Source organism: Musca autumnalis, unplaced genomic scaffold, assembly GCF_047663935.1.
Source record: "Musca autumnalis isolate F117 unplaced genomic scaffold, ASM4766393v1 scaffold_1, whole genome shotgun sequence".
Classification (NCBI taxonomy): domain Eukaryota; kingdom Metazoa; phylum Arthropoda; class Insecta; order Diptera; family Muscidae; genus Musca; species Musca autumnalis.
The window spans coordinates 31,550,348-31,560,439 of NW_027411644.1; the positions used below are offsets into that span (position 1 = coordinate 31,550,348).

The window sequence follows — 10,092 nt, forward strand, 5'->3', positions numbered from 1 at the left end:
CCGCATCGAAACATTTTTCTCAAACTCAAATTAAGTTCGAAGATGGACTTTATCGGATAACTATTTTCGATGCCTCCCTCACTAAAGTTCAAAATTTTCGCTTAAGTGCAATTAGTTAGTTAGCCGGGGGTCCAAATTGTTGTGAGAATAGTCTCCATGTCTTTTTCTCGGGTGCTACCAGCAAATAATGCACGATGTGAGTATGGTAGCTGTGGAATCTGTAAAATATAGTTGAAGGTTTCTTTTTGTGAAAAAGTCCTTGAGCTCTGCGAGGTAGCTGTTGATGATGAAGGTTTTTTTTTGTGAAAAAGTTATTACTTACTTTGCTGGCCCATTACAGAACATTTGTTCCATAGACCGAACTAAGAAAATATCTCCAATTCTCTCTGTTTCTTGCTTCGCTTTTTGGAATACCACGCCTTGTCATCGCTTCATCCACTTGTTTGCGCCATCTATTCTTTGGCCTGCCAATTCTGCGTGCACCGCCATGTGGCTCGAATTTATACGCCTTTTTAGCTGGTTCATCATCGCTCATTCTTATTATATGGCCTAGCCAACGCAATCGCTGCATCTCGATACGTTTAACTATATTGATGTCGTTGTATTGCAGATACAGCTCGTGGTTCATACGATGTCGATATTCACCATCAACGCAGATCGGTCCGTAGATCTTTTGAAGAATTTTACTCTCAAACATGTCAAGCACTGCCTTATCTGCTTGCGCAAGTACCCGGTCTTCGGAACCATACATCAGCACGGGTAGTATCAGTGTTTTGTAAAGCGTTAGTTTTGTTTGACGAGTTGTGGCTTTGTTTTTAAAGTGCCTACTTAAGCCAAAGTAGCATCTGTTGGCCAATACAATTCTTCTTTTTATTTCACAACTGATGTCGTTTGTTGTGTTTACGGCGGTGCCGAGGTATACGAAGTCTTTTACTACCTCAAAATTATAGGAACCAACTTCAACAGTTGGTCCGATCTCAATGGACGCATCCACACCATCAACTTGGTCTTCTCGCCGTTTACCACCAGACCCACTTTAGCAGATTCTCTTTCGACCTTCATAAAGGTATCGGTTACTTCTTTTACTGATCGTCCCATGATATCTATATCATCAGCATAAGCAAGTAACATGTGGCTATTGGTGTAGATTGTGCCAGTTCTTTTGACGTTTGCCTCTCGTATAACCTTTTCTAGCAGGATGTTAAAAACATCACACCATTGGCTGTCTCCTTGCCTGAAACCTCTTTTGGTACAAAACTCTTCGGAAAGGTTCTTTCGTATTTTAACTGAAGATCTTGTGTCAGTTAGAGTCATTTTGCAAAGCCGAATGAGCTTTGCGGGGATACCAAATTCAGACATTGCTTGGAATACCTTTGAACGTAGCGGGCTGTCGAAGGCTGCTTTATAATCGACAAAAAGGTGGTAGGTGTTGATCTGCATCTCTTGGGTCTTCTCCAGGATTTGCCGCAGGGTAAATATCTGGTCAATGGTGGACTTGCCAGGTCTAAAGCCACATTGGTATGTTCCAATTATTTCGTTGACCATGGGCTTTAGTCGTTCGCACAATATCCCTGACACGATCTTGTAGGCAATAGGGAGTAGACTTATGCCCCTATAGTTAGTGCATATAGTCTTATCTCCCTTCTTGTGGACGGGGCACAGGATACTCAGGTTCCAATCGTCGGGTACGCGTTCTTCCTGCCAGATAGAGCTAACTAGCTGATGCATACACCTTATCAGCGTGTCGCCTCCGGTTTTAAACAGCTCGGCTGGTAGGCCATCAGCTCCAGCTGCCTTATTATTCTTCAGGCGGTTTATTGCTGTCTTTCCCTCATCTTGGCCGGGTGGTATACATTCAATACCATCTTCTGGGATTGGATCTGTGGTATCTTCGTCGAATTCGCTACTATAGAATACCAACAGTTTGGAAAAATGATCTTTCCATATCTTTAGCACACTATCTGTATCAGTTACCAGATTACCTTGCTGGTCTCTACAGGAGAATGTGCCAGTTCCAAAGCCATCAGTTTGATGTTTCACTCTTTGGTAGAATTTTCGCACTTCATTCTGTCTCTTGTACATTTCGATTTGTTCACACTCCCGCTTTTCCATCTCTCTCTTTTTCCTGCGGAAAAGACGTTTCTCCTCTCTCCTTTTCTCCCGATACATCTCTCGTGCGCTACGCGCTGCTACTGATTGTAAAGTAGCCCTATATACCGCATTTTTCTCTTCGGTAGCAGCACGACACTCCTGGTCATACCATGGATTCCTTGGTGGAGGTCTCTCGTATCCATGTATGGATTATGCGGCTGTTTCCATGGAGTGGGCAATGGTTTGCCATTGTCCTGATATGTTATCGGGACGAGGAGTGCTTTGATTAAGCAGTTGGGCCAGTTGAGTGGAATATGCTGTGGCTATCTGTTGTGATTGCAGCTTACCGATGTCCAACTTCCGTGTTGTGTCTGTTCGCACTTTGTTTGCTACGTTTAATCAGGTACGTAACTTTGCTGCAACGAGGTAAAGGTCCGAATCTATGTTTGCACCTCGGAACGATCGTACATCCAACATGCTTGATGCATGTCTTTCATCTATCACAACGTGATCAATTTGATTTCTTGTTCTTTGATCTGGCAGCAGCCAGATGCCCGTATGAATTTCGAGATGCTAAAATCTGGTACTGCTAACTACCATGTTTCTTGGAGCTGCAAAGTCTATCAGCCTCATACCATTGTCAGATGTTTCTCTGTGGAGACTGAATTTTCCGACTGTTGGGCCAAAGATATTCTCCTTTCCAATTTTGGCATTAATATCGCCTAGAATAATTTTAATATTGTGGGCAGGGCAACGATGGTAAGTTTCTTCTAAGCGCTCGTAAAATATATTGTTACGGAATTAGATTTAACTAATCTCCGTGTAGACGTTGTTTTATTTCCCAGTACGATTTGTACCAAATAAAACAGGGTTCGTTTTAGATTACGTTTCTACAATGCTTTATTTACTTTATTACACTTATTCGTAACCGACTTTAATTACCTAGTTAGCACGCAGCTATTCTTTCACCGATCTGTTCAGTTCAACGCTCAAAACACAACTCAACTCGTCATTGCCAGTTCCCCTGTATTTATATCCCAAAGTCTCCCTGTTCGAGAGTCCTCTAGAAAATGTCTGGCAACTCCTCGAATATGTACAACGAACACACAGACGCACATTCGCACTAAGCGAACAACCAGACTCACATACATGGGGAATGATCAATGACGTAATTACAACAACAAATAAATGCAAGAAAAGAAGTAACAAACTAAACGATAATTACATGATTATGACAAAACAAACAAAAGAACATTAACAAAAGGTAATGTAACGACTAGAATGATGAAGAGAGTTCTACATGGTAGTTGTTGTTGCCTAAATAAAATAACTGCGTAATAAAACGTTACGTTACAATTCAAATTTTTAAATTAACGGAAATTAAACTAAATTAACTTAAACCTATCAGTTACATTCGTAACAATATCTTTGGTCTGTTCGTCCTTGTCTTCAGTGGGAGCATGAGGGCAAATAAAGCTGATGTTGAAGAATTTTGCTTTTAATCGAATTGTGGCGAGGCTTTCATTCACTGGGGTGAAGCTGGAGACCAGATGTTTTAACCTCCGACCAACTACCAATCCGCAACCAAACTCATGCTTTGTGTCATGGCAGCTATAATACAGTGGGGTGTTGTTGTGACGCCTTTCCCAATCCATCGTATTTCCTGTATGGCAGTAATGTCGGCCTTGTACTTTTCAAGTACATCTGCCAATGCGTAAACTGCATCTTCTCTATAAAAAGTGCGAACATTCCAGGTGCAGATTCGCAGATCATGGTCCTTAAAACGTTTGCGGGGGTCGTCAACATTTGAGGGATTTGTTTTTCTATTCTTTCGTTTTTTCATAGTAGGCTGTTTTTTCTAGGGGAGGGTTACTAACCCGACGCCCAAACCCAAGTTTTTATCGTTCTTATGGGTGAACGCGCGGCACATGTTAGCTCACTACCTTTAACGGGTGTTAAAGGCAGTTCCCCAGGTGACACCACGGGGAGGTCAGTGTCCACTTGAGATGAAAGAGGGACCAAGATAAAGCCGGTCAAGACCGTTCCTTGGTATCTTCCATCTTTTTGTGAAAAAGTCCTTGAGCTCTGCGAGGTAGCTGTTGAGGATGAAGGTTTTTTGTGAAAAAGTTATTGGTTGAGGTTATTTTCAAGATCTTTAACCTCTGTACCAGTCAGTCAGGAGTAGGTTGCGAGTTGCATTTTTGTATGTGGGGAGGGGGAAAAGAGTAAAGGACATCATCCATATACATATGTTGATGGTTGACTATCTTTTAAGGTGTTGTCTCCATAACATTCTTTAGAAGAATGGTGTGACTAACTGTATCGAACTCTTTCGACAAGTCCAATACCCCGAAAACTGTTCGTTGGTGTGTGGTATTTCTAGAGGTTACCATATTGTGTACTGTGACCTGAACTCCTTTCAGCGCGAAAGTTATTTTGGCGGTGAGAAAGTTCAAAGTGTTATGTGAACCGCTGTAGCAGCATAGGTTTGATTATGGTTTGGCACCCGCTGGCCGAAACGCTTTTGGTTTCGGGTCAATCAGGTACAAAGTATCCGCTGACGTAGGATTGTGTGAGTCTCTGTAATATCGTCTCTACCCAGCAAACCAATCGTACCGACATCTTAACGAAATCGGAACAAAATTCGGACGATACGTCCGATGTCTGATCCGAAATCGTAACGATATTTTAACGAAAGTTGTATGAAGTGGTTGAGATAATTTCGGAACGAAATGTCGGAGCGACATCGTATCGATTTTGATCCGATTTCGTAACGAAATCTGAAGAAAATCCTTTGGAAATTCGGAAAGGAAATTTCTTTCCGACATTCGTTCGAACGAAATCGGTACAAAATCTGAACTATTTCTGCTCCGAAAAATCGTTTAGAAATCGGAACTAAATCTGAACGACGTTGCTTCCGAAATTGTTCAGACGTGTCGGACATCCGACATTTGGTTTGCTGGGTAGTATCTGAAAACTAGTGATAAAAGTGTTATAGGTCCTTAATAACTTTCCAAGTGTGCCGACTTCCCAAGGGGGAGGGACTATCTTCCCGATCTTCCAAATGCCTGGGATTTCAAAAAAAAAAAAAAAAAAACAAGTAAAAAAGCGTTAAGTTCGGCCGGGCCGAACTTTTCATACCCTCCACCATAAAATATTCATTCCTGTCCCCAACTTTAAGTGAGTACGTTAAAATGTCAGATAATGTACATAAAATGCTTCATTCGGGAGGCCTTTTTTATGGTGCCTATATCTAACTGTTGACAATTTTTGGTGGGCTAGAAATTGGGAGGTACTGTTATATAGGGGTTATAATAAAACATGGGCCTATGTTGACAGTTTTTGATGGGAGCCTTTAATGTCAAATAACTCCTAATTCGGTTAAAAAATTTAGCTAGAATCCCTCAAAATATCGAAAATCGGTACATAACGTGGGAACTTCAAATGTCATTAACAGCTACATAGTTCGGAGGTATCTGGGCTATACGAAAATATGCAATTTTTGTTGCAGAATTTTTGTTGACTTTTAAATTTCAAATTACAGAAAGTTCGTCAAAAAAATAAAGCTAAGGTACGGAAAATCGGGAGGTTTGTTTTGGGGCTATACAAAAACATGGACCTATGTTGACAATTTTTGATGGAGAGGTGTTGTGACCACTAAGAACTTCAAATGTCAAATTACTGCTAGTTCGGTTTAATATTGTAGCTAAAATCATCAAATTACTGAAAATCGGGAGGTACCGTTATATGGGGGCTTTCTTGACAATTTTTGGTGGAGAGGTGTGGTGACCAATAAGAATTTCAAATGTCAAATGTTCAAATTACAGATAATTCGGTTAAAACTTGTTGGTAAAATTCTCAAAATACCTGAAATCGGGCGGTAACGTTATATGGGGGCTATTCCAAAACATGGACCTATGTCCACTAGTTATATAAGTTTATTGACATTTAAGAACCCTAAATGTCAATTGATAGCTAAATCGGTCTGAACATGTAGATAAAAACGTCAAATGCCGTAAATTGGGGGTACCGTTATATGGGGGCTATACCAAAACGTGGACCTAGGTCCACAACTTTTGTTATATAAGTTTAGTTACACTTAAGAACCCTAAATGTCAAATTATAGCTATATCGGTCTGAAAATGTAGCTAAAAACGTCAAAATACCGTAAATCGGGGGGTACCGTTATATGGGGGCTATACCAAAACGTGGACCTATGTCCACAAGTTTTGTCACATAAGTTTATTGACATTTAAGAACTTCAAATGTCAAATTATAGCTTCATCGGTCTGATAATGTAGCTAAAAACGTCAAAATACCGTATATCGGGGGGTACAGTTATATGGGGGCTATACCAAACCGTGGACCTATGTCCACAACTTTTGTTATATAAGTTTATTGATACTTAAGAACCCTAAATGTCAAATTATAGCTAAATCGGTCTAAAAATGTAGCTAAAACGTCAAAATACCGCAAATCGGGGGGTACCGTTATATGGGGGCTATACCAAAACGTGGACCTATGTCCACAAGTTTTGTTATATATGTTTGTTGACACTTAAGAACCCTAAATGTCAAATTATAGCCAAATCGGTCTGAAAATGTAGCTAAAAACGTCAAAATACCGTAAATCGGGGGTACCGTTATATGGGGGCTATACCAAAACGTGGACCGATATAGCCCATCATCGAACTTGACCTGCCTGCAAACAAAAGACGCATTTTCCCAAAATTTCAGCGTCCTATCTCCATTTTTGTGGATGCTAGAGTGATTACCACAGACGGACGGACGTGCTCAGATCGACTTAGAATTTTACCCTGATCAAGAATATATATACTTTATAGGGTCGCAAGTGAGTATTTCAATGCGTTACAAACGGAAAAACAAACTTAATATACCATACTATGGTGGAGGGTATAAAAAAACTGAAAAACCAGCTCCAATGTGCTTCAGCACTATTTCTTTTGCCAAACCACTGGGGCCAATTGTTGCGGAGCACATTTTTCGTTGTGAGTTTTGTGGGTTCCTGATTGACCTTAGTGAGATTCATGTGCAAGAACCGTACTTGCTCGCGATCTGATATTTCGGTATGCTCTACAAATAGTCTGCATAATGTTGTTCCTGTACGGGATACAGTTTTGGTTCTTCGGCCTGCAAATAATATGGTTATGTTGTCAGTACACCTTAGGTTCGAGAATTTTTTGATTGTATTTCACAACTTTTGGGACCCGTGATCTAATTCATCAAGTTTTTTCGCAAAATATCTCTCTTATGAGTTGACACTAGCTTGCTTATTGGCCTCTCTGTTTAGGCTTTGGAACCTTCTGTCGGCTGTTTTCCACCGGAAGACCTTATAGACTTGTATGAAAATACCTAATAGAAGTATGAAAAGATTTTTGGTCTTCTGTGAGAATAATGGAGAAGACCTTCTGTTATGTGGGAACCTTCTGGCATTCAATATTCTGGTTTGCTATTACAATAACTTATGTGATTCAATAACATCTTTATGGTGTATCCAACGAATATTCGAGGTTAATAAACTGCATGAGTTTGGAGGGTATACAAACTCAATTATTTCATTCTGATTAGTGTACTTATTTTAATTACGAAGAGTGTATATTTTTTATCATTTCACGCCCAATGTAAAAGGGCGACGATGATGATGATGTTTTTGATGATGTGCTGGTGGTGTGCTGCTATCAAAGACCAACATATTGTGCAATCGCAATATTCAAATTTATGTTAGATTCGGCCTTTTTTGGAAAAACTACAAGTGGTAGTTAAAAGCAACAACAACATCAACAGAAGTTTGCAAAAAAAATAGTTTATTTTCCATATCAAAAGACAGACATCTGCGCAAAAAACTACTAACCCATATTTGCTTATGGCAAATATTCAAAATTTTGAAATGATAAGTTTAGATGCTACGGCATTACAAGGTTTAGTAGAGAATTTCGAATTAAAGCAATAACATCGTGGAGCGGCATTGATTAGACGAAAAGCAAAGTAAAAAGTCCTTTTAGAAAAAACAAGTGTCCTTAAAAATCCAAGTGAAGCAAACCAATGTGTAAAACGAAATGAATTTTATAAAAATAAATTTCCTCTTCATAACGTGCATTGTAACGTGTTGTAATACACAAACATATAGCCAAGGATATCGTTATCCTGCCCAAAGAAGAGCTGGTTATAGTTATACACCAACATCATATAATCGTGGTGCGGTATCGGTTTCTAACAATCGTAATGCATATTCCTCGAATTCCAAACCATATTATCAATCTTCAAGTTCGCCCTCCTATCGTTATCCTAGTAGGCAAAGTTCTAACAACGCAGTAAAAGGTTACAGTTCAACAGCTAAGAACAGCCGTTATCCCAACAACAACTATCAAAGAGCATCACAAGCAAGTTCAGCCTCCAGCACTCCCCAAAAATGGTATGCTTCCTCAGAGGATTATAAGAGGGATAATTACATTACATCTTCAACACCGATAACTGCATCCCAAAGTCCCACGGACAATACACAGTCTTCACAAAATACCAAGGATTACTTAACCAACTCCTACAATGATAATTATAAATCCTCCTTGTCTCAGGATACACGCAGAACTCCAACAAAACAACCAAGCACAGCCGATGAGGAAAATGCCAAATTTGCAGGAGCAAGTAATCAGGAGCAAGATGATGAGTCGTCACCAAGGACAGCATTGCACATTAGGCGCAAAAAATTACTAAGGCAACGTTTAGCTGCAGCTGCAGCTGCGGCTGGCCGCAGTCGTTGTTTGGCTTTTGGTCGTAATGCCGGAGCAGGAAAGAACATAACACCTCCACCTAGAGAGCAGGGACGTTTTCTATTTGATGTCAATGTGTATAAAGTATATCCCCAGGGTCCAGTGGCAGCTACATTAGGTTGTGGTGGTGGTTTTGGAGGAGGTTATGGTGGTGGTTTTGGTGGCGGCTTTGGTGGTGGTTTATTTGGAGATGATTTGGGTTATGGTGATGGTCTTGGTCTTGGTGGTGGTGCTGGGGCTTTAGCTGATCCGCTATTAGATCCTGTTTATACACCACCTTTAAATCAATTTTTAGGTGCCTGGGCTCCTGGCATACTAAATAATGCCTTGGCTGTTACTGCTCGCCCCTTGGCTGATCCCTTGCCGCCACCAACAAATTCAGCACAGGATCAAGATTTACAAAGTGATCCAGATGTAGATCCAGATTATCAACGTCCTGCGCCCGTACCAATACGTAGACCAAGACCCAATCGCATATATTATGATTCAGCAGGAGCGGTAAGTTACCTTCTCTTTTTTTCTATATTTGCAGTTCTTTAAATTAATTATATTTTGATTGCCTTCTTTTACAGACTCCTCTGACACCGGCCCAACTGGTTGGTGGTGTAAGCCACTACAGTAAATGGTATTATACAACAGCTAACGGGAAATGTCCAACCGGTGTATCAATCAGCCTATTCACGATCGAACACTGCTAATAGATCAAATAGATATGGTTAGGAATAAATTAATTTTAAGATGTTTTTTTTCGAACGATTTTTTTAATGATTTTTTTTAATTAATAAGTGTATTTTTATTGTTGTAAATTTATTCGAATATCGATTTTAATTTGGTGTAAATAAATATTATAAGAAATTATGTTAAAAATTATATTATTTGAAATCTTCTGTGGACAGAAGACCATCGACAGATGATCTTCTAAGGACATATCCGTAGACAGAAGACTTTTAAAAGTCATCTTGGAACTGATGGCCTTCTCAACATTTTCAATAAACCGGAAGACCTTCTAAAGGCCTTCTATGGATAGAAACCCTTTTAAAGGTCTTCTATGGACAGGAGATCTACTAAACGACAGAAGACCTTTCAAAGGTATTTTGTGGATAGAACATTTTCTTCTAGGTACAGACAATATTCTATAAACAGAAGACCTTCTAAAGGTCATTTGTGGGTAATCTAAAGGTCTTCCTTGTACAGAAGCCTTCTAAAGTTCTTCT

General features: G+C 39.8%; 1 protein-coding gene across 1 annotated transcript; it reads left to right on the forward strand.

The window, feature by feature from the left end:
• Window positions 1–8,167: 8,167 nt before the first annotated feature.
• LOC141394227 (uncharacterized) lies at window positions 8,168–9,598 on the forward strand. The gene is given in 3 exon segments (XM_073968641.1): window positions 8,168–9,376; window positions 9,451–9,486; window positions 9,488–9,598. Coding segments are annotated over 3 exon segments (1,356 nt in total).
• The last annotated feature ends 494 nt before the right edge of the window (window positions 9,599–10,092 follow it).